At 50.3% G+C, this 23727-nt stretch overlaps 1 protein-coding gene across 4 annotated transcripts in view; it reads left to right on the top strand.

Annotated features, from left to right (window-relative positions):
* The window catches only part of ARHGAP39 (Rho GTPase activating protein 39), a 74496-nt gene that overhangs the window by 47900 nt on the left and 2869 nt on the right, over nt 1–23727 (top strand). For 3 of the 4 annotated variants that reach the window (XM_087825575.1, XM_087825576.1, XM_087825577.1), the window contains exons 5-8: nt 5354–6719; nt 7919–8480; nt 17335–17427; nt 23388–23461. In XM_087825575.1, the coding sequence (XP_087681701.1) occupies nt 5354–6719; nt 7919–8480; nt 17335–17427; nt 23388–23461 (2095 nt within the window). The remainder of the gene's footprint in view (nt 1–5353; nt 6720–7918; nt 8481–17334; nt 17428–23387; nt 23462–23727) is intronic. The other variant, XM_087825578.1, reaches the window with a different exon arrangement.

The following is a 23727-nucleotide window of genomic DNA, read 5'->3' as shown; positions in this document are numbered from 1 at the left end:
TATCAACAGATGCAGAAAAATCACGACAAAATCCAATGCCCATTTGTGATGGAAAAAAAAGAAAAAGCCTCTTAGTAAACCAGGAATAGAGAGGAATTTCCTCAACTTAATAATGAATATTTACAAAAAACTATAGCTAATGTCATACTTAATGGTGAGAAGCTCAAAGCTTTCCCATCAAGATCAGGAGCAAGGCAAGAATGTCCTCCCTCACCTCTGCTTTTCAACACCATACTGCAAGCCCTAACTAATGCAATAAGACAAGGAAAAGAAATAAAAGGTGTACAGATTGCAAAGGAAAAAAATAAAACTGTCTTTGTTCACAGATGATAAGATCATCTATGCAGAAATTCCTGAAGAACTGACCAAAAAAAAATATCTAGAACTAACAAGTGATTATAGCAAGGTTACAGGGTGCCAGGTAAATGTACAAGAGTCAATGGTTTTCCTGTATACTAGCATTGAACAAGTGGAATTTTAAACTAAGAACATTTACCTTAGCAACCCCAAAATGAAATACTTAGGTATAAATCTAACAAAATGTGTAAAATCTATATGAGGAAAACTGTAAAATTCAGATGGAAGATACCAAAGAACTCAGTGAAGAGAGAAGTGCTTCCCTGTCCATGGATGGGCCGCCTTGGTGTTGTCAGGATGCTGGTTCTTCCCAACCTGACCTATGGAGTCTGTGCAAGTTCAACAAAACCCAGCAAGTTATTTTGTGGGTATCAGCAAACTGATGCTAAGGCGAGGCAAAGACCCAGAATAGCAACACAATATTCAAGGAGAACAGATTGGGAAGACCAATATCTCTTGATTTCAAAGCTCACTCTGAAGCTTCTGTAATGAAAACAATGTGGTGTTGGCAAAAGAGGAAACAAATGGCTGAACAGAACAGGGCAGGGTGCCGAAAAATTGGCCCCATACGTAGTCACCTGACCTCTGACAGGGGCAAAGGCAGTACAGTGGAGCAAAGACAGTTTTTCAACAGATGGTGCTGAGACAACGAAACAGCCACGTGCAAAAAATAAATTTAGACACAGACCTTACACCCTTCACAAAAATTAGCTTAAAATAGGTTACAGACCTAAATGTAAATTAGTAAATGTAACTCCTGGGAGATAACACAGGAGAAGGGTGACTTTTTTTATTTTTTATTAAAAAAAAAATTTTTTTAATATTACAAATGTCCCTTTTTCTCCCCAATGACCCGTTCTACCCCCTCCCCTCCCCCTCCCCAGTCCCTCTCCCCACCATTATTCCTGTCCTTGGGTTGTGCATGTAAATTCTTTGGTTACTCTCTCCCTCTCCACCCACCCGCCCTTCTCCATCCCTCTGACATTCATCAGTCTGATCCATGCTTCCATGTCATTGAATCTATTCTGTTCATCAGTTTATTACATTCATTAGATTCCACATATAAGCAAGATCATGTGATGTTTGTCTTTCGCTGCCTGGCTTATTTCACTTAGCATAATATTCTCCAGGTCCACCCATACTGTCCCAAAGGGTATGAGATCCTTCTTTACAGCTGCGTAGTATTCCACGGTGTGAATGTCCCACAGCTTTTTTATCCACTCATCTACTGATGGGCACTTGGACTGTTTCCAGATCCTAGCTATTGTAAACTGCGCTGCTGTGAACATAGGGGTGCATATGTTCTTTCTGATTAGTGTTTCAGGATTCTTAGGGTATATTCCTAGGAGTGGAATCACTGGGTCAAAAGGCAGCTCCATTTCTAATTTTTTGAGGAACCTCCATACTGTTTTCCATGGTGGCTGCCCCAGTCTGCATTCCCACCAGCAGGGCACCAGGTTCCCCTTTCCCCACACCCTCGCCAGCACATGGCGTTTGTTGATTTGATGGTGGTGGACATTCTGACAGGTGTGAGGTGATAGCTCATTGTGGTTTTAATTTGCATCTCTCTCTGTGTCTCTTGGCATCTGTGTGTCCTCTTTGGAGAAGTGTCCATTCAGGTCCTTTGCCCGTTTCTTAATTGGGTTGTTTGTCTTCCTCTTGCTGAGTGCTATGAGTTCTTTGTACACTTTGGAAATTAGCCCCTTATCAGATGCATCCTGGGCAAATATGTTTTCCCAGACTGTGGGGTTCCTTTGTATTTTGAGGCTGTTTTCTTTTGCTGTGCAGAAGCTTTTTAGTTTGATGTAGTCCCATATGTGTGTTTTTTCTTTTGTTTCTCTTGCCCTAGGAGATGTATCAGTGAAAAGTCCACTATGTGAGATGTCTGTGACTTTACTGCCTGTTTTCTTCCAGGATTTTTATGGTTTCATGACTTACGTTTAAGTCTTTTATCCATTTTGAGTTTATTTTTGTGTATGGTGAAAGTTGGTGGTCTGGTTTCATTTTGCATGTGTCTGTCCAATTTTCCCAGCACCACTTATTGAAGAGACTGTCCTTACTCCATTGGATACTCTTGCCTCCTTTGTCAAATATTAACTGACCATAATGGAGTGGGTCTATTTCTGGGGCCTCTGTTCTATTCCATTGATCTATATGCCTGTTGTTATATCAATACCAGGCCGTTTTGATTACAATGGCTTTGTAGTACAGTTTGATGTCTGGCACAGTGATCCTGCCCACTCTGTTCTTTTTTTCTCAAAATGGCTGCAGTTATTCAGGGTCTTTTTTGGTTCCATATAAATTTTCAAAATGTTTGTTCTAGGTCTGTGAAATACGCTGTTGGTATTTTAATAGGAATTGCACTGCATTTATAAATTGCTTTGGGAAGTATGAACATTTTAATGGTATTAATTCTTCCAATCCATGAGCGTGGTATGTTCTTCCACTTGTTTAAATCTTCCTCTATTTCTTTTTTCAGTGTCCTGTAGTTTTCTGAGTATAGGTCTTTTACATCCTTGGTTAAGTTTATTTGTAGGTTACTTATTTTTTTAGTTGAAATGGTAAGTGTTATTTTTTTTTAGTTTCTTTCTCTGAAAGTGCATTGTTGGTGTATAAGAATGCCATTGATTTCCAGATGTTGATTTTCTATCCAGCTACCTTGCCAAATTCTTTTATTAAATCTAGTAGTATTTTTATGGAATCTTTAGGGTTTTCTATGTACAATATCATGTCATCTGCAAATAATGACAGTTTTACTTCCTCCTTCCCAATTTGGATGCCTTTTATGTTTTCTTCCTGTCTGATGGCTATGGCGAGGACTTCCAGAACTATGTTGAATAAGAGTGGTGAAAGTGGACATCCCTGTCTTGTTCCGGTTTTTAAGGGAAATGGTTTTAGTTTTTGCCCATTGAGTATGATGCTGGCTGTAGGTTTGTCATATATGGCCTTTATTATGTTGAGGTATGATCCTCTATTCCCACTTTGCTGAGAGTTTTTATCAGAAATGGGTGCTGGATTTTGTCAAATGCTTTTTCTGCATCTATTGATATGATCATATGATTTTTGTCCATTTTGTTTATGTGATGTATCACATTTACTGATTTGCGGATGTTGTACCAGCCTTGCATCCCCAGAATAAATCCCACTTGGTCGTGATGTGTGATCTTTTTTAATGTCTTGCTGGATTTGGTTTGCTAGTATTTTGTTGAGGATTTTAGCATCTATGTTCATCAGGGATATTGGCCTGCAATTTTTTTTCTCTGTAGTGTCTTTATCTGGTTTTGGGATTAGGATGATGCTGGCCTCATAAAAAGAGTTTGGGAGTTTTCCCTCCTCTTGAATTTTCTGGAATAGTTTGAATAGAATAGGTGTTAATTCTTTGAATGTTTGGTAAAACTCGCCTGTATAAATCCATCTGGTCCAAGACTTTTGTTTGCTGGGAGTTTTTTGATTACTGCTTCAATTTCATTAGTTGTTATCAGCCTGTTCAGGTTTTATGCCTCTTCTTTTTTTTTCTTCTTTTTTTTTTAAATATATCTTTATTGATTTCAGAGAGGAAAGGAGAGGGAGAGAGAGAGAGATAGAAACATCAATGATGAGGGTCATTGATCGGCTGCCTCCTGCACGCCCCTAACTAGGGATTGAGCCCACAACCCGGGCATGTGCCCTGACCAGGAATCAAACCGTGATTTCCTGGGTCCTTGGTCATTGCTCAACCACTGAGCCATGGCCAGCCGGACGAAGGGTGAGTTTTTAGATACTGCAGCAAAGGCACCATCCATGAAAGAAACAATAAGCTGTGCTTTGTTAAAATTAAATGCTTGTTCTTTATGAAAGACAATGAGAAGAGACTTAAGAAGATAAGACAGAATATTTGCAAAAGACACATCTGATAAAGGAGTTATCCAAAATACCTTAAAACTCAACAATGAGAAGACCAGATTTCAAAATGGGCCAGACACCTGAGAAGATGTGGAGATGGCAAATAAGCACATGAAAAATGCTCCACATCATATGTTGTCTGGAAAGTGCAGCTTTCCTAAAAACAGCCCAGAGTCGCTTAAGGGAGAGAGACGGAGGGGTGATCCCACCGTCTCTCCTGGACTTCAGGTCTAGCCCCTGTAGTGGCCTCCATGCTGACCTCGGGCAGGCAGAGCACTGAGTGAGTACCTTCCTCCATGCTGACCTCGGGCACTTGTGGGCACTGAGTGAGTACCTTCCAGACATGTCCCAGGGGCAGTGTTGCCTGTGTTGTCGCTGAGCAAGTGAGGCTCAGAAGCCCAGCATGGCCCTGGGGTTATGGGTGCCCTTCGTTGGATTCGGGGTTTAGCAGGCACTGGGAGCAATTTGGTGTCTCCATCCAGGTGCAGAGTGCTGCCTGTGACGGCAGAGTTACGGGAGGACACAGCCTTTTTGTAGCTCACAGGAGCCTCTGTGGTTGAAATCAAGGTCCAAGGTGCCAGTGTGATGCAGATCCCAGGCATGAGGCCTGCAGGGAAACATGCTCACCACATCCGCAGTCAGAGAGGCCTCTGGGAGGGCTGCCCTTGCTCTCTGGTACAGAGTGTTGTGCCTGGTGCTGGGCTGGGACCAGAGCAGAGGCACCTATGGCCCTTGCAGGGAGGGTCAAGATGGCCAGCAGTCCAGTCCGGGGCCTGGGGGAAGCTCTCTGGCGGGAGGGCCCCCCTGGAGGGAAAGGCTACAGGGCTGAGTCACGTGTGTGGGGGAGCTCCTCAGGGCCCCAGCAGTTAAGGGTGGACAGGGAATGTACAGGGAGCCTTCCTATGAGTACTAGGTCCCGCACCCACAGCCCCCGCGGCAAGGGGAAAGGACGGAGAAATGACCAGGCCCTTTGAGCCCTGGCTCCAGACACACGAGGGCAGGGAGCGTGGGTGATGGGCTCAGGCTGGCAGCAGGGCCAGACTTTGTCTCTACCAGGTGGCCTGTGCCCTGCCAGGAGCTCCTCTAGGTAACCTCTGCCTGTCCCCTCCCCCAGGACCTCCTCCCTCCGGTGGAACTCAGGCACCAAGGAGCGCATGCTCATCAAAGTTGCTGACCGGGAGCCCAGCTTCCTCTCCCCCCAGGGCAATGGGTACCTCCTGGACAGCCAGCCTGGGGGCCACACCCGCAGAACCTCGGGTGGGCAGCACGCACCCAGCCTGCAGACCTTTGCCCCCGACATAGACAGCTCTGTCTTCTTCGCTGAGCGGAGGCCCTCGCCCTTCCTGAGGAGGTCAGCGCTGGGGAGCTGTTCCCCACTGCTGGCCCAGCCCCGCAAGCCTGCCTGCGACTCACAGCCCTCCTCCCCACGCTATGCTTATGAGCCCCCGCTCTATGAGGAGCCCCCCATCGAGTACCAAGCCCCCATCTACGATGAGCCCCCCATGGATGTGCAGTATGAGGCCAGTGGAGCCTGCCAGGGTGGCTCACCCCAGCGGTCTCCAGGCCGTAAGCCAGTGCCCTTCCCACAGTCGCCCAAGCAGGCCTCTGCCTCGCCCTTCCAGCAGCTGGTGCTCACCCGGCAGAAGTGCCCAGATCGCTTCCTAAGCCTGGAGTACAGCCCCGCAGGCAAGGAATATGTGCGGCAGCTGGTGTATGTGGAGCAGGCCAGCTCGAGCCCCAGGCTGCGGTCAGGCCCTCGGCACAAGTACACTCCCAACCCCGCAGGGGGCTCCCTGTCCCTGCAGCCCAGCCCCAGCCTGCTGCGGGACCAGCGCCTGGGGGTCACATCTGGGGACTACAGCAGCATGGAGGGGCCCGAGCTACGGCATGCCCCTCCGCCCTCGCCGCTCCCCCAGGCCCAGGACGATGCCATGTCCTGGTCCAGCCAGCAGGACACCATGTCCTCGACAGGCTACTCCCCAGGCTCACGCAAGAGAAAGAGCAGGAACCCCTCTCTCTGCCATGCCCCCAGCGCCTTGTCCACCGACAGCCCTGGGGACCTGCTCCCGCAGTCCCTGGCTGAGGAGCGGCCCAAGTGTGGGCCCAGCCTGGCCCCAAAGCACATGGAGGCCAAGGCGGGTGAGGCGGACGGGGCGCAGGGTGGGGCTGAGCCCTTCTTGGCGCAGGTGCGGCTGGCCTGGGAGGCCCAGCAGGCCCACTTCCACATGAAGCAGAGGGGCAGCTGGGACTCCCAGCAGGACGGCTCAGGCTATGAGAGCGATGGGGCCGTGCCGCTCCCCATGCCCGGACCTGTGGTGCGGGCCTTCAGCGAGGATGAGGCCTTGGCTCAGCAGGAGAGCAGCAAGCACTGGCAGAGGGGTGCCTTGGAGAGACTCGCCTTTCCCCAGATCCTGCTCGAGAAAAGCGTCTCTGTGCAGACCAACTTGGCCTCACCAGAGCCCTACCTCCACCCCTCACAGGTACGGACATGCAGCTGGAGGGCCGGGCTGGGGCAGGGGTGTTCCCCAGATGTGGCGTGGCACTAACTGTTGCTGATGGCCATGTGGACAGACAGCAGATACCTCCCAAGGACTTCCCCCAGGGCAGGGCTCCCTCACCTCAGTTTCTGGTAAGGCCCAGCCAGGTGCTGGCAAGTCCCCTGGGGGCCAGAGGCCATGCCCTGATTTCAGACCATGGATTCAGAGATGGGCAGTCATGCCCACCCACTGAGCCTGAGCTTCTTCCGCCTATGAACAGGCTGTCAGGTGAGGAACCGTGCAGGTGGGGCGTCAGGCACTTTTCAGGTGGCTCAGAGCCTTTCCCGAACAAGGCTCCCACACCAGGGAGCTGACACCAACCCTGGGGCCAGATGCACTCAGCGGGGGCCCCAGTGGCCTCAGGACCTTGGGCTGCAGCTGTGGCAGAAGCAGAGGCCTGGCCAGATGTGTCCTCCTGGGGAAGCACCAGGCATAGGCCAATGTCAGGCCCTAGGAGCCTACATGCACCTTCTGTCCAGGTCGAATGCTAGGAACTTGGCCCTTCAGAACTTGGTAGGGGCTGATGTTCTGGTTCTCACTTCCTGACCTGCTCCATGAAGCCACGGCAGAGGGTCTACACTGGCATCTGCTCAGAGCTGCCATTGGTCAGAAGGCCTCCAAGTGTCAGGCTCCTCACGTCCAACTCCAGCCTCACCAGGGAAATTGTGCCTGAGGACCTAGTGACCACGGGCAGTCAGCATCCCCATGGCAGTCAGTGTCCCCCACCTTAGTGGCTGGAGAGCTCAGAGTATGTTTCTGTCTATGGCTCGTAACACAGGAGAACAACAAGATAGACAAGAAGAGGTTTCCTCCCGCCCCCAGATCTGTGCTGGCACCCCCCACCCCTTGGTCTCAGGAGCAGGGAGGGCCTCTGTCCCTGCACAACCTTGCATGGGGAGGATGCTCACCATCTTTGTGAGGCCAGTAGAACTTGAGGAGGCAGAAAGGTGGAAGTGCAGGCCTGGCCCCACCCTGGGGACACCCTGCAAGTGTTGCTGCCCTGCCTCCCATGCCAGCAGGTTATTTGGTGGCCCCTCCCTCCCAGCACCTTGGGACCAATGAGAGGAGTTGGGGAGGGCATGCCTCACCTGGCTGGGTCATATAGGACCCCCACCCCCTCATGGCCTCTCTCTCCTTCCCAGTCTGAGGACCTTGGCTCCTGTGCCCAGTTTGAGAGCAGCCGACAGACCCGTAGTGTGATGCCCAGCGCCAGCTGTGTGTTCCCCACATTCACTCTACGCAAGCCGTCCTCAGAGACGGACATCGAGAACTGGGCCTCCAAACACTTCAACAAGCACACGCAGGGCCTCTTCCGGCGGAAGGTATCCATCGCCAACATGCTGGCCTGGAGCAGTGAATCCATCAAGAAACCCATGATTGTGACCAGTGACCGGCACGTCAAGAAGGAAGCCTGTGAGGTCTTCAGGCTGATCCAGATGTACATGGGTGACCGGCGTGCCAAGGCTGACCCGCTACATGTGGCCCTGGAGATTGCCACCAAGGGCTGGAGCGTGCAGGGCCTGCGGGACGAGCTGTACATCCAGCTGTGCCGGCAGACCACGGAGAACTTCCGCCTAGAGAGCCTGGCGCGCGGCTGGGAGCTCATGGCCATCTGCTTGGCCTTCTTCCCACCCACACCTAAGTTCCACTCCTACTTGGAGGGCTACATCTACCGGCACATGGACCCCGTCAACGACACCAAAGGTAAGGCCCAGCATGTGGCCCTTGGCACCCTAGGCTCTGCCGCCAGCCAGGTAAGGGTCAAGCTGAGAGCTTCCTAGCCTGCGCTTGGCGGCACCTCAGAGGCGGCAAGTATGTGGGGTTGGCACAGCACCTCCAAGAAAACACCTGGGTTTCCACTGGGACTCAGGGTCCTTGCAGAGCTCCTCCTCAGCACTGAGGCCCTGAGAAGAGCTTCAGGCTCCCCCGCAACAGGCCAACAGGCATCCACGTCTCAGCCAGCTGGTGTCCACTCTGCTCTGAGGCCACTATGGCCGGGTGCCCTGCTTGACAAGGGGGCAGGGAGGCCACAGTTGGCCCATGTGCACTTACTACATTCACTTTCAGCTGTCCTTTGGCTTAGAGTGGTGACCAACTTGGCCAGGCTCAGGCTGTCTTTTCTGGGGAGAACTGGGGTCCTAGAGGAGGATTCCTGAGAGCAGGGAGGAGCATGGTGACCGTAGCATGTATTGGCCAGCACTGAGTCTGGCAAGACCAGCAGGCCATTAGGGTGCTGCAGGCTAAGCTGATTCTGAGCTCCCCTGAGTGTAGGGCCAGCTTCCCCCCTGGGCTCCCAAAGACCACATGTCAGGTTCATCTGGACCCAAGCCTGGCCTGCTCAAGTGAGGACACAGGGCCATGGTGCTGCCAGCCAAGTGGCTGGACCGAGTCCTAGGCCAGGCAGAGTGAGCACAGGGACAGGGCTATAAATAGCATCTGGACACACATGTGCACACTCACACATGCTCTGCAGGTCAGACATGCCATAGCCTGTTGTGCAGGACTGACTGTGCACTGGCCCAGGTGTAGGGGCCCAGGCATGTGTGTGTACAGTGACAGGGCTGCAGGGCAGGACAGTGCTGGGTCCAGGGAAGGTGAAGGGGATGGAGCGCAGGTACCATCGAGCATGTCAGTTCTGGAGCAGATCTTGGGAGCCATGAGACCTTCACCCAGGCACAGTTTTTGGTTTTGTTTTTTTAATATATCTTGCCCAGCGGGGCATGGCTCAGCGATTGAGCATCGACCTAGGATCCAGGGGATCGAGGTTCGGTTCCCGGTCAGGGCACATGCCCAGGTTGCAGGCTTGATTCCCAGTTGGGGGCGTGCAGGAGGCAGCTGATCAATGATTCTCATCATTGATGTTTCTATCTCTCCCCCTCACCCTTTCTCTCTCTGAAATCAATAAACACATATTTAAAAAAAAAAAATCTTTATTGATTTCAGAGAAGGGAAGGGAGAGGGACAGAGAGAGAGAGAAACATCAATGAGAGAGTCGTCATTGATTGGCTGCCTCCTGCATGCAACCTGGGCATGTGCTCTGAGCAGGAATTGAACCCTGATCTCCTGGATCCTAGATTGATGCTCAACCGCTAAGCCACGCCTGGCCAGGCCAGGCACACAGTTTTTGAAGCAGAATCATGAACACAGCAGACAGATCTCCCCAGGAGGCTCCCCGCATGTGCAGCCTCACAGGCTGGTGGGCGGCCTTTGCCTCAATCTTCTTGGGCCTTTCCAGGAGTAGATTGAACCCCGCTGGCTCATGGTTCAGCTTAGCCTCTTCCAGAGGCCTTACAATGTCACTACCTTTAGTTGAAAGCTTGGAAAAGTGTCCACTGCTCAGCATGCAGCCCCCGGGTCCCTAGGGAGTGCTTGCTGAGGTAAAAGGTGAGTGAGCAGTGTACGAATAGAGGTCGGAGGCTTCCAGGGCCACTCCTGCTTGCCAGGGCTTCCTCGGGGAGTTTGACCGTCAGGCCTCATGTGGGGCCCAGCAAGACATTTCCCTTGGTACAGAAGTTTGTGTGCCTTTGTCCTGGAGTCTATGCTGTGAGATCTTGGCTGACGTGTAAGAGGGAATCGAATTGGCCTAGGCAGCCACGACTGAGTGAGGCCAGGGGTGTCTCAGAGTGCCATGTGGTCTGAGCCCACACAGGGAGACTGAGTCTGTGGTCACACTGGCAGAGACCTGCATCTGGGCTGTGGGATCTGGTCTTACTTCTATGGCATGGGGTTTCCTCCTAACTGTGAGACCCACTCCCGGTGTCTGCTACAGGCTCTGCTCAGCAGTGAGCCCAGAGGAAAGGCCTTGTGCTCCCTCCCACAGGCCCCTGTCAAGCATGTGGGTGCTGGCTGATCAGTGAGGCCTCGTTGACCCAGGGGGATGCAGCCTCCACTCAGAAAAGGGAGCTGCAGCCTGTCTCAGGAGTGCGGTGAGGGCAGAGCTGGGCCTGCTCCCACGTGGGGCACTGCACCCTGGACCATACTGCTGGCCACAGCCTCAGAAGCCTTTAATTCATATGCTAGCATGTGTGTGATGTCTACTATGTGGTCACCAACCTTAGGAACCAAACCAGAACATGGTGAACCCAGCTTAGCTTCATCTCATATGTGGTCACCTTTATGCCAGCCACCAGCAGGTGATTTCACAGCTTGTCTCCCTGGGCAGCCTCTCACACAGACATTGCAGGGGTGCTTGGTGGTGGACACACATACTGCAGCTCCTCCATGTGCCCTGCAAAGGAGCATGTTACAAGACTGCAGACCCGGCGGTTTCACTTACTGCTCACACATTCATGCCTCAGTGGTGCTTATGGGCTTCCAAATAAAGATGACAGGTCAAACCCTTGCATTCACTTGGATTCAATCTCGAACTCCTGCTAAAAGAATAGTGAAGGAATTTTTAAAGGGCAAAAAACAAAACTCAAAAGAGAATGTAAAATGATACCACCGCTGTGGAAAACCAAACAGCAATTCATCCAAAAAATTAAACGTAGAATTACCATAAGACCCAGCAATCTGAAAGAATTGAAAGCAGAGACATGAAAGATAATTGCACAAAATGTCATGAAAGATACTTGCACACCCTTACTCATAGCAGAGTATTCACAGTAACCAAAAGGGGGAAGCAACCCAAGTGTCCGTAGACACATAAATAGATGAACAACATGTAGTCCATCCACACAATGTGGAATATTATTCAAGCTCAAAAAGGAAGGACATTTGACACGGATGAATCTTGAGGACATTATGCTGAGTGAAAGAAGCCAGTCACAGGAGACCAAATGCCGTCTGATTCCACTCATTTGAGGCCCCTAGAGCAGTCAGATTCATCAAGACAGAAAGTAGAATGGTGGCTCCTGTGGGTGGGGAGGGAGGAGGGCCAGTCGCTGTATAATGAGGACAGTTTCCATTTGGGAGGGTGGAAGACCTCTGGAGGCGGATGTGGTGATGGTTGCACAGCAGTGTGAATGTACTTAATGCCACTGAACTGCACAATTTAAAATGGTAAATTTTATGTTATGTATATTTATCACAATAAAATAGTGAAACCCACAAGGGCAGAGATGGAGAAGGAAGAGCTAAGTTTTGGAAGCTGAGAAGCACGTGGGCAAGTTGCAGGAAACTGACTTGGCCGACCAAGGAAGGCGAGCCCCAAGCAGAGGGAGGGAAAGCGAGAGCTGGAGCAGGCAGCCAACCCTTAAAAATTCCCTAGTGGGTGGAGCCACCTTCCTCTAACAATGGTTTGGAAAGGGGGTGACCTTGAAGCTGAAAACAAAAGAACTAGTTGAAAGTCTGTGAGGAAAAGGAGCAGCTACAGTGGAGTGGGTGCGTAGATTCTTGACCCAGAGCATCTGCACCCAAATCCCAGCCACATTTTCAAAATAGACCATATTCTGAGCTGTAAAGCAAGTGTCAATAATTGTTAAGGAATGTAAATCAGAGAAAGTGTGTTCTCTAACCGCAATGGAATTAAATTAGCAATCAGTAACACAAAGATACCTGGAAAACCCCCAAGTATTTGGAAACTAAAGACTGTAATACTGAGTGACCCATGGATTGGATAAAAATCAAAAGGGAAATTAGAAAGTATTTTTAACTGAAAGAAAAAGCAAAACATTCTGCCTATCTAGGATACAGCCAAAGCAGTTCTTTTTTTTTTTAATGTCTATTGATTTCAGAGTGAGGAAGGGAAAAGGGAGGGAGGGAGAGAGAGGGAAGCATCAGTGATGAGAGTCGTTGATCAGCTGCCTCCTGCACGCCCCCTGCTGGGTGTGGAGCCCAAGAGCCTGCAGCCTGGCCATGAGCCTCGATCTCCTGGGCCATAGGTTGCTGCTCAACTGCTGAGGCACACAGGCCAGGTGCCAGAGCAGCTCTTGGAGGGAAATTTCTGACACCAAGGGTCTGTATTGGAGAAATAAGATCTGAAGTCAGTGACCGCAGCTTCTGCTTCAAGAAAAGGGGTAAATTATATCTAAAGTAAGCAGAAGAAAGGAAGGTCAGAGTAGAAATTAGTGAAAGAGAAAACAGAAAAATAATGTGAAAGATCAGTGATCTTCTTTGAGAAGATCAATAGAATTGATAAACCTCCAGCCAGAGTGATCAGGACAAAAACAGAGAAGACATAAATTACCAACATCAAGAATAGGAAATGATATCACTACAGAATCAACAGATGTTCATAGTAGGGAATATTATGAACAACTTTTATGTTAATAAACTTCACAATTTAGAGGAAATGGACAGATTCCTTTGATACAAACTACCAAAGATCACTCAGTAAGAAACAGATAACCAAACTACAGCATTCTGCAGGGAAGAAAACGGGGTAGATAACCAGAAAAATCATATCTATTAAAGAAATTTTTTTAAATTTCTCGTTATTGTTGAAAGTATTACAGATGTCCCCTTATCCCCCCCCACTGATCCCCTCCGTCCTGCATCCACCCCACCCCCAGGCCATCCCCATGCTATTGCCTGTGTCCATGGGTTATGCTTTTATGCATATAAGTTCTTTGGTTAATCTCTTTAAGGTTTTTATTATTTTTAACACTCTAGTCTGTTAAAGAAACTTAATTGGTACTTTAAAAAATTCCACAAAATATTCTAGGTCCAAATGGCTTCACTGGTGAATTCTGCCAAACATTTTATTGTTTGTATAGCAATTCTTTGCAAACTCATCTAGAAAGTTGAAGTGGAGGAATATTTCCCAATTCATTCTACATCAAAATTAGGAAAGGACATTACAGGAAAGAAAAGCACAGACCGTATCCCTCATGAACCTACAGCAAAAATTGTGAACAGCCTGGCTGGGCGTGGCTCAGCTGTTGAGTGTCGACCTAGATCCAGAAGGTCAAGGTTCGATTCCCAGTCAGGGCACATGCCCGGGTTGAGGGCTCGATCTCCAATGACTCTCATGATTGGTGTTTCTATCTCTCTCTCCCTCTCCTTTCCTCTCTCTGAAATCAATAAAGATATACAATATTTTAGCAAAGTGAATCCAACAGTGTATGGGAAGGGTGTGTATCTTGAACATGCGGGACTTATTCATTGAATCAGAGGTTGGTTTAACATTCAAAAATCAATCAGTAACTTTTCACTCAACAGAGAGAAAGGAAAACCATATGCCCATTTCAATAAATGTAGAAAAGGCATTTGACAAAATCCAATATTGCATTTCTGACAGAAACAAAACAAACTAGGAATAGAAGGGAACCTCTATCTGATGAAAGGATCTGTAAAAACTACAGCACCTAAGAGAATGGGAAGCAGGGCTAGAGCACATACTTGCAGATACATGTTCACAGCACTGTGCACCATGGCGGAGAAGTGGAGCCCACTCAGTGCCCATCAGCACATGGAGGGATAAACAGTGTGCTCTGTCCATACAGTGCAGTAGTTTTCAGCCATAAAAGGGAAGTTCTCTTTTTTCTTTTGAATTTTTATAAGACTTTACTTGAGCCAAACTAATGACATGCCGGGGAGCAAGATTTCAGATGCTCCGGAGCATGCCAGTTTTGCAGTTTATTTTATGCATTTGAGATTAAGGAAGGAAGTAAGGAAGATTCCATGGAGGTGGGAGAAAGCAAGGCAGGGATTGTATTACAGGCAAGTTATCAAGATTATGTGCTCTCTTGAGGGTTAATGCCCCCTTCGAGAGGTATGACTTCTGGTATTTCAAAGGTAGGAAGTTCTGATACGTACTACAGCGTGGATGAACCTTAAAAAATTATGCTAAGTGAAAGAAACCAGACACAAAAGGGCAAATTTATGATTCAACTTCTATAAAATAGGCAAATTAATAGGGACAGAAAGTAAATTAGAGGTTGCCAGGACCTGGGGGAGGGGAATGAAGAGTTATTGCTTAGTGGGAGCAGGGTTTCTGTCTGTGGTGATGAAGGGGTTGGAAGAGCTATGGTGAGGGCACAACATTGGGAATATTCTTAATGCCACTGAATTGCACACTTAGAATGTTTCAGTGGCTATATTTTTACATCTATATTTTACCACAATTAGGAAAGAATTTCCTAGCCAGCATTCTATGAAAGGTAAAAGACTGGCTGCTTTCTCCCTAAGATCAAGACCAAAGCAAGGACCTCCCCTCACCACTTCTGGGCCTGGCCAGGGTAGAGTCAGGAGAAAGACACAAAAGGCATCCAGATGGGAAAGGAAGTGTGCAGTTGTCTTTATTCGCAGACAACAATTTTTTTTTTAATATGTCTTTATTGATTTCAGAGAAAGGAAAGGAGAGGGAGAGAGAGAAACATCAATGATGAGAGTCACTGATCGGTTGCCCCCTGCTGGGGATGGAGTCGACCACCCGGGTGTGTGCCGTGACCGGGAATCGAACCCCAATCTCCTGGACCCTAGGTCGATGCTCAACCGCTGAGCCACGCCCAGCCGGGCGACAACAGTTTTCTATGTACAAAATCCTGTGAGATGTATAAAAATACTATTAGAACTTCCTGGCTGGTGTGGCTCAGCAGTTGAGCATCAACCTAGGATCCAGGAGATTGCAGTTTGATTACTGGTCAGGGCACATGCCCAGGTTGTGGGCTTGATCCCCAGTAGTGGACGTGCAGGAGGCAGCCTGTCAATGACTCTCTCATCATTGATGTTTCTTTCTCTCTCGCCCTCTCTCTTCCTCTCTCTGAAATCAATAAAGATATGTATTTTAAATACTGTTGGAACTAACAAGTGAGTTTAGCAAGATTGCAGGATATAAAAATCATGTTTCTATGTATTAGCAACAAACTATTGGAAATGGGTGTTTTAAAATATTTGCAATAGCGTTAAAAATATGATAAACTTAAGGATAAATCTACGAAAGATGTATAACACTTTTATGCTGAAACTACAAAACATTGCTGAAAGTCAAGAAGACCTAATTTAATGGAGACATGTACCATGTTTATGAATCAGAAGACTCAATGTTGTTAAGATGTCACTTCTACCCAGATTGTTCTATAGATTCAATCCTAATCTAAGGCTTAATAGTGGGTTTTTAACTTACAAATTAACAGGCATTTCTAAAATTCATAGAAAATGTAATAGAATAGCCAAAATACCTTTTTAAAAAAATGAAATTGGAGGACTGACATTACTTGACTTCAAGACTTATTTAAAGCTGCAGTAATTGGGAGAGTGTGGTATTGGCTAAAGGTAGACAGTGGGCCAGGGGGCCACCCTAGAGTCCAAAAGTAGACCCAGGCACAGTGAGGAAGGGACAGTGTTTTGTCAAGTGGTGCTGGGGCCGTTGTATCCCAGATGCAAAAGGATGAGCTTCAACCCATACTCTGTGCAATAGGCAAAAATTAACTCACAGTGGATCACAAACCAAAGTATAAAACTTAAAACTATAAAACTCCTAGAACAAAACATAGGAAAAAATCTTTGTTTCCTTGAGTTAGGCAAAGGTTTTTATATATGACAAAACAATACCTATAAGAGAAATATATTGATAAATTAGACTTCATAAAAATTAAATCTGCTTTTCAAAAGACCCTGTTGAGAGAATGAAAAGATAAACCAGTTACAGACGAGCAAGGAGAGGAGACTAGAGGATCAGTCTGGTGATGGGTCCGAGGTGGAGGCGTCAGTATGGAAATATTTATGGATGATTGTATACAGGGCCAGCACACACGTCTTTCCTTGAATGTCAGCCAGGAGCACCCAGAAGCAGTGGCATCCCCAATAGCAGTGAGCACACCTGACACCCAGATCATGGTTTCTAATACCGTTTTCTGTTAAAACAAATCAGAGCTCCTTGGAGAAACAGCTGATTCTAGGCCTGGTACAGGAAATGTAGAAGGTGCCAAAGCGAGGGCAAGGGTAGGTGACGGGTGTATCACAGGGCATAAGAGCCATGGAAAGAGCTCCCAATGCCCAAAGCTGGAGCAGTTTGAGCAACAATAACCCAACGTGTAAAACCTATGTCTGTATTTCCATCCCGATATAAGAAATGATTAGACAGGACGTAATCACCTACCATCGGAAGGGAGCCTACCTCCCACCCTTCGTGTAGCACGTGCATTGACTTTCCAGAGAGTGCGGATGGACCCTGACAGGGAGCGAAGGGTCCACTTCAACTGCAGGTATTTTGTACAGAGTGGAAGAAGTGCCCAGAGCAGCCTGAGAAGGCAGCCCGGGACCCTCCAGGAGCAGGCCTGGGGTGCACCCTGCCTTTTTGTGCTGTGCCAGAGGGTCATAAGCTGACTGTCCCCTCCCCACACCTTCCTGCACTGCCCCATGGTGCCAAGAGGGCCCCTGGTGCCTGCACAACCACACAGCCCAGGTAGCTCACACTTGCAACCACACATCTGTATGGTACACAACCTGTCCTGAGTGTGGGCAGGAAGCAGCCACTTACCAGGCACTTGCCTCATACCAGCACTCCTAGGCTGGGGTCCTCACATTCCCCAGCTGGGTGTTGGCTGGTGGCCCTGCGTCCCCTGAAGAATCCAGCAGGGGTGCAGCACCTTCCCCACCAACCAGGCCCAGCCCCAGCAGTGGGCACTCGCTCCCCTTTGTGTTTGTGGTCCTCATGGCTCTGTTTGCTCCCCAGTGACACAGCACATGAAGGAACTCCTGGAAAGGAATACTAAGAAGAAGTCCAAGTTGAGAAAGAAACCCAAGCCCTATGTTGAGGAGCCAGATGGTAGGGCCTCTCTCTGCAGCCCCTGTGCTGCATCTGCATAGTTCTGCTCTCTGGCCTCGGCCACCTGGCCTCCTCTCTAACCACTTCTGAGCTGGGGGGGTGGGCACTAACCATCAGGGCTGTGACTTCATCCTGAATTGGCTGGAGGCCCTGGTCACTGACAGGGCTCCTGGGGGAGGCACACCAGCCTGGCACCTCAAAACAGTTTCCAGCTTGCATGATGGGTTCAGGGGGGAGGGGTCTGAGAACTGGTTGTGCAGTGCCTGCTGGAGGCTCCCAGGTGAGTGTTTGGAGAGGGAGTTCCCTGTGGGCCAGTGCCTCCCAGCCCTGACCTCCAGCTTCATCCTTGGGGCCCTGGCTCAGGGGATCCCTACCCGCACACACTCTAGGGAAGCCCTGATAACCTGGGGCTGTGTCTCCTGCCTAGCAACTGGGAGTACCCTTGCTGCCAGGTCAGCCCTGGCCCACCTCCCCCTTCTTCACCTGTTCCTCTTCCCCTAGACACTCCACCTCTGCCCTTCCTCAGGCTGCCCTCAGCAGGAGAAGGCACAGCTGTGACCCAGGATTCCTGGCTTCCCTTGGCCCACTCTCCTCTGGGACAGGAGTCGAAAGAGTTCTGCGCTCCTGCTGGAACCCATTTCTTTTTTTCTTTTTTCTTTTTTTATCTTTATTGTTGCAAGTATTACAAGTGTCCCATTTCCCCCCCCAATTGACCCCCTCCACCTCGCTCCCACCCCCTCCCCAGGCCTTCACCCCGTTATTGACTGTGTCCATGGGTTATGCATATATGCATATAACTTCTTTGGTTAATCTCTTCCCACCCTCCACCCCCCTTCCCTCTTCCCTCTGAAATATCATCTGTTGCCTGAGTCAATGTCTCTGGATCTATTTAGTTTGTCAGATTCTTTTGTTCATTAGCTGCTTCTTAAAGAAGACCCTTCAACATTTCCTGTAGTGCTGGTCTGGTGGTGATGAACGCCGTTAGCTTTTTCTTATCTGTGAAGCTCTTTATCTGACCTTCAGATTTGACCTTTGCTGGGTAGAGCGATCTTGGTTGTAGGTTCTTGTTTTTCATCACTTTGAATATTTCTTGCCACTCCCTTCTGGCCTACAGAGTTTCTGTTGAGAAATCAGCTGACAGTCGTATGGGTGCTCCCTTGTAGGTAACTAACTGCTTTTCTCTTGATGCTTTTAACATTCTCTCTCTGTCTTTTACCTTTGGCTTCTTTTTTTCTTTTTCTTTTTATAAGATTCTTTTTTAAAAAAAATATATCCTTACTGATTTCAGAGAGAGGAAAGGAGAGGGAGAGAGAAAGAGAAATAGAAACATCAATGATGAGAGAGTCACTGATCGGCTGACTCCTGCACGCCCCCGACTGCGGATCGAGCCCGCAACCCAGGCATGTGCCCTGACCAGGAATTGAACCTCGATCGCCTGGACCCTAGGTCGCCACTCAACCGCTGAGCCAAGCCCGGCCAGGCAATCTTTGGCATTTTAATTATGATGTATCTTGCTGTGGGCCTCTCTGGGTTGGTCTTGTTTGGGACTCTCTGTGCCTCCTGGGCTGGTAAGTCTTATTTCTTTCACCAGGTAGGGGAAGTTTTCTGTTTATTTTTTCAAATAGGTTTTCACTTTCTTGCTCTCTTCTCCTTCTGGCACCCCCACAATGCAAATGTTGAGACACTTGAAGTTGTCCCAGAGACGCCTCACACTATCTTCATATTTCTGGATTCTTTTTTCTTTTTGCTCTTCTGGTTAGGTGTTTTTTGTTTCCTCATGTTCCAAATTGCTGATCTGATTCTCAGTGTCCTCTACTCTACTGTTGATTCCCTGGAAATTATTCTTTATTTCTGTTCGTGTAGCCTTCTTTTCAAATTGGAACTTTATTATGTCATCAATGGTCTCACTTTTCTTAATAGTCTTACTAATATCCTTGAGTATCCTTATAACCATAATTCTGAACTCTGTATCTTGTGCCTTGCTTGGCTCCATTTCATTTAGTTCCTTTTCTGGAGATTTCTTGTTTTTTCCTTTGTGACATGTTTCTTTGCCCCCATATTTTGGCTGCTTCCAGGTGTTTGTTTCTATGTATTAGGTAGAGCTGCTATGTCTCCTGGAACTTGTAGAGTGGCTTTGTGTAGTAGGTGTCCTGTAGGGTCCAGTGGCTGAGCCTCCCCAGTCACCTGAGCTGGGCCTTCTAGGTGCTCCCCTGTGTGGGCTGTGAGCTCTGACCAGTTGTAGTTGAGCCTTGGTTGCTGTTGGCATCACTGGGAGGAATTGACCCCCAGGCCACTCAGCTGTGAGGACCAGCTGCAACCACAGCCAAAGAGCTGCTGTGCTGGAGACACCCCTATGGAGCAGGATTAACTTCAGTGGGGCTTTGGTGTTCACCAAGTGTGCCCCTTGAGTGTCACTCGTGGATGTGGTAGGGTTGTAATCCAGCGTGGTCGGGTCTGACCACCAGGTGCACTCTCTCTGGGGCCTCCTGGGAGGTGCAAAGTCAGCCTGTGCTAGTGCCTGGCCCAGGGCTACCCAGCATGAGCTACACAGCAAACAGTAGATGGCTGCTACTTGTGCTGGGCTTGGTGGTGTCCAGGAGAGGCCACGCTATGAGCCAGTGCAGGCTGCCGCTAGTGCCAGGCCTGGGGCCGCTTATCAAGCCGTATGGGGCCCGCTGCTGCTTGTTTGAGAGATTTGGGGAAAGCCCTAAGCATGAGGCTAGAGAGGCCACTTGCACAGAAAAGCCCCTGGAAACTGCCTGGATGAGCTGCAGGTGGGGAGGGGCGGGGCCTCTGGGAATCACGGGGCGGGGCCAAAGGTGTGAGTTAGGTGCTGCCGATTCAAATATGGCGCCTGCCTGCCGGCTGTGTGCGGGGAGGACTCGCCAAAGGCGCCCTGGCCTCCGTCAGCCCTTCTGCCTGGGAGGAAGCCGCCCTCCGCCTCTTGCCTGGATCTCAGGCAGGTTAGTTCCTCCCCGAGTGTCCCGGGTCCTTTCAAGCTGCTGCCCGGCGCTGGGCTCAGAGGGAGCGTCCGAGTGAGTCCGGGCCTGGGGCCCTTTAGGAGGAGCTGCTGGGGCTTCCGCAGCCTCCGCGACCCTCAGAGACAGTCCCCGCTGGTTTCACAGCCCGAAGGTGTGGGGACGTCTCTTCCTGGCCCTGGAGCCCTGGGCTGGGGGCCTGATGTGGGGCTGGGACCCCCACTCCTCCGGGAAACCTTCATCCCCGAGATGCCCTCCTGGGTTTAAACCACGGCACTGGGTGTGGGCCGCGGCTGCGTCTCTGCGATTCAGCCCCGATCCGCCCGCGTCTGCGCCCCTCCTACCGGCCTCAATTCTTTTTCAGCTCCCTGCTTGTAGGGCTTCTGTTCAGCTAGATTTCAGGAGGTTCTAAGTGATAGTTGTTCTGTATTTTAGTTGTAATTTTGATGTGGTTGTGGGAGGCGGCGGGGACTGGGGTTACCTAGACCGCCATCTTGTTCAAGAATCCTGATCCCACTTCTTAAGAGTCAGTTGCAGCAGCCAGGCAGAGCTGGGGGCCCAGCGAGCATGTCCTTATGGGCCTGGAGCTGCTGAGCAGCACATTGCAGCCTGAGGTGGTGCTAGGTGGGGAGAAGGGTCTGCACCCTGGCACAGCAGCATAGACTCAGGGAGAGCTGTTTCTTTTGGTCCTTCTGTGGGCTTGTCACCGTACCTGTGAAACAGGAGGGTGTGCCCTGGCAAGGCCAGGTCAGGCAGTGGGCTTGTAGCAGAGCACCCGACCACTGCACGGGTACCCCTAGGCTGCCCATGGGCACGGCCGACCCCCCAGCCACTCAGAAAACACCCCACTGTCCTGGCCTAGGGAGCTGTGCCCACGGCAGCATACAGTGCAGAGGGATCTGGGCACACATGGCCTCAGTCTCTGGTCCACCCAAAAATCTGTGACACCAGCCTCCAAGGTCAGCCATCAATGGCTCCTGTGAGACAGGTGTGGTTCCTGTCCTGTCCTGTCCTGTCCTGTCCTGTCCTACAGAGGAGGCCCAGAAAGGCTGCATCTGCCACCATCACCAGCTGAGAGGTGGCAGCCACTGGATCTTTAGATCACAGCCTGTTAGAGAGGCTGGGTGGAGCCCCAGGAAGCCCTAGGGTAAAGGTCAGGGCATGTCTCCCCCACAGTCCCCAAGACTAGGGACAGGAGGCACTCACCTGAGGTAGGCCTGCCCCCAGTGTGAGGGACAGTGAGTTCTTGCTGCAAAGTTCTCCCTGGGCTCCAAGTGCTCAGAGCTCAGCCTGAGTCCCATTGCTTAAGCACCGTCCGTTCTCCTAAATCAGGAGGTCACCCAGAAGGGCCACATCAGCCTGTAGCAGAAGGTTCCACGTGCCATGTCCCAGCTGGCTGATCAGAGGCAGCAGCTAGGATTCTTTGCCAGTGGCCTGTGGATCCCAGGGACCTGACACAGATTCTCCAGGGTATAAACATCTATGAGAAATGTTTGTTTTTATTTTTATTAGTCTAAAAAAGGATCCCCTTGCCAGTTATAATGACAAAATTCTTGTGAAAATTAGAAATGAAAAGGTTTTCATTACTAAGACATACTGTGTGTTTTTAAAATGTATTTTATTGATTTTTAGAGAGAGGGGAAGAGGGAGAAAGAAACATTGATGTGAGAGCAAATCTGATCAGCTGCCTCCTGTTCACCCCCTGCCCAGGATCGAGCCCACAACCCGGGCATGTGCCCCGACCAGGAACCGAACAGTAACCTTTCAGGGCACAGGATGACACCCCACCAACTGAGCCACACTGGCCAGGGCTGTTTGTGTTTTTCACAGTGGGCTCCAAGGACCCCCCCCCCCATGTCTATAAGAAACTGATTCCTTTAAAAGACTCAGACACTTGGATTTGAGACTTGGGTCTAGAGGCCTCCCTGGGCAAGCAGGCAGGCCCAGCAGAGCAGAGTCCAGTCCAGTCCATCTGTCTGTCTGTCCCTTGGTCTGGGCTTGGCCTCACTGTGTGTTCTCTGTCCCACTGCTACTTCCCCTTCTCTTCCCTCCCTGGGCCAGGAAAGATGCTTCATATATTCCGGTCCAACCTAAGCAGGGTCTCATCCCCTCTCCCACCTCCCCCTCCCTCCATCTCTGTATCTGGAAAGCCCCTGGCCAAGGTCCCTGAAGTCCTTGCCCTCAGAATGCTGGCCCAACCCCCCTCCACACCCCCCAGTGAGAAGTTGTGCTGCCAGGGGTGAAGTTGTAGACAGCCTGCAGACCTCCAAAGGTAGTCCTTCCAGGGCGTTTTCCTCCCAGCAATACCCAGGCTCCGGACACAGGGCATCCCCTTCGCACTTGTCCCCTTTTCACTGTGGGCCTCCTCCTGACCCCCACGCAGGCAGTCCTCAACCCTGGGGTCCTGGGGTCCAAAGCCCTCTCCCAGGGCTGCCCAGGGTCCCCAGTGAGGGGAAGGGTTGCAGGTGAGCTGGGCCTGGTGTCCAGCCAGCCTAACCCTCCTCTAGTGCTGGCCCAAGGCAGTGGGTTCTAAGTACCTTCAAGCCTGCTGCAAGCAGAAATGGCTCCTCAGGGCCAGCTGGGAAATGGAGCCTGAAGTTTGGAGATGCTGGCACCTAGGCCCTCCCTGTCTGTGACTGCTCCTGAGGAACAGGCCTTATACCCAAACTGCCCTTCCTGGACATGGCAGGAGGAGCGTGGGCTGGTAGAGGGGTTCCTTCTCCAGCCTGGCTCTTCTGGAGGTGAGAGAAGTGCCCCCTGCTCCTCCATGTGGATTTCTGCTCCGAAGGACAGCCCTGAGGAATGAGGACCCACTGCCCTGGGCAAGGGGTGGGCAGGAGCCTGGCCAGGATGCCCTGGGCTCTGGGAGGGGCTGCCTCTCCTCACCCCTCTTTGCTGCTTCCTCTCTTAGTCACTGGCTGGCCTGCAGCCCCTGCGCCCCACATATCCACACCAAGCCGACCAGCATCCATTCTTTTCCAGGGGTGGCGATAAGCACATATGCCAAGTACTGTTACCACAAGCTGCAGAAGGCAGCCCTGACTGGGGCCAAGAAGGTACAAGCATCTCCCAGGACAGCTGGGCAGGGGTGGGTGGGCTGTGCCAGAGACTCTTAGACAAGGGTACCCAAGGGCAGTATACACATGGGGGCAGTGACACCTACAGTGTAGAAGGTGCTGTGGAGAGCCCACTTGGGCAGGCAGCCAGGGAAGGCCTCAGGCAGGGGTGCAACCCCAGCTCAGGAGCCACTGCAAAGGGGTGTGTTGCTGGCCCACGGCATCAGGCCACCAACCCTAGCGAGAGTGGCAGCAACACCAGCTGC

This window comes from Miniopterus natalensis, chromosome 16 (assembly GCF_054644295.1).
Source record: "Miniopterus natalensis isolate mMinNat1 chromosome 16, mMinNat1.hap1, whole genome shotgun sequence".
Classification (NCBI taxonomy): Eukaryota; Metazoa; Chordata; class Mammalia; order Chiroptera; family Miniopteridae; genus Miniopterus; species Miniopterus natalensis.
This window is presented reverse-complemented; position numbering and strand designations above follow the sequence as displayed.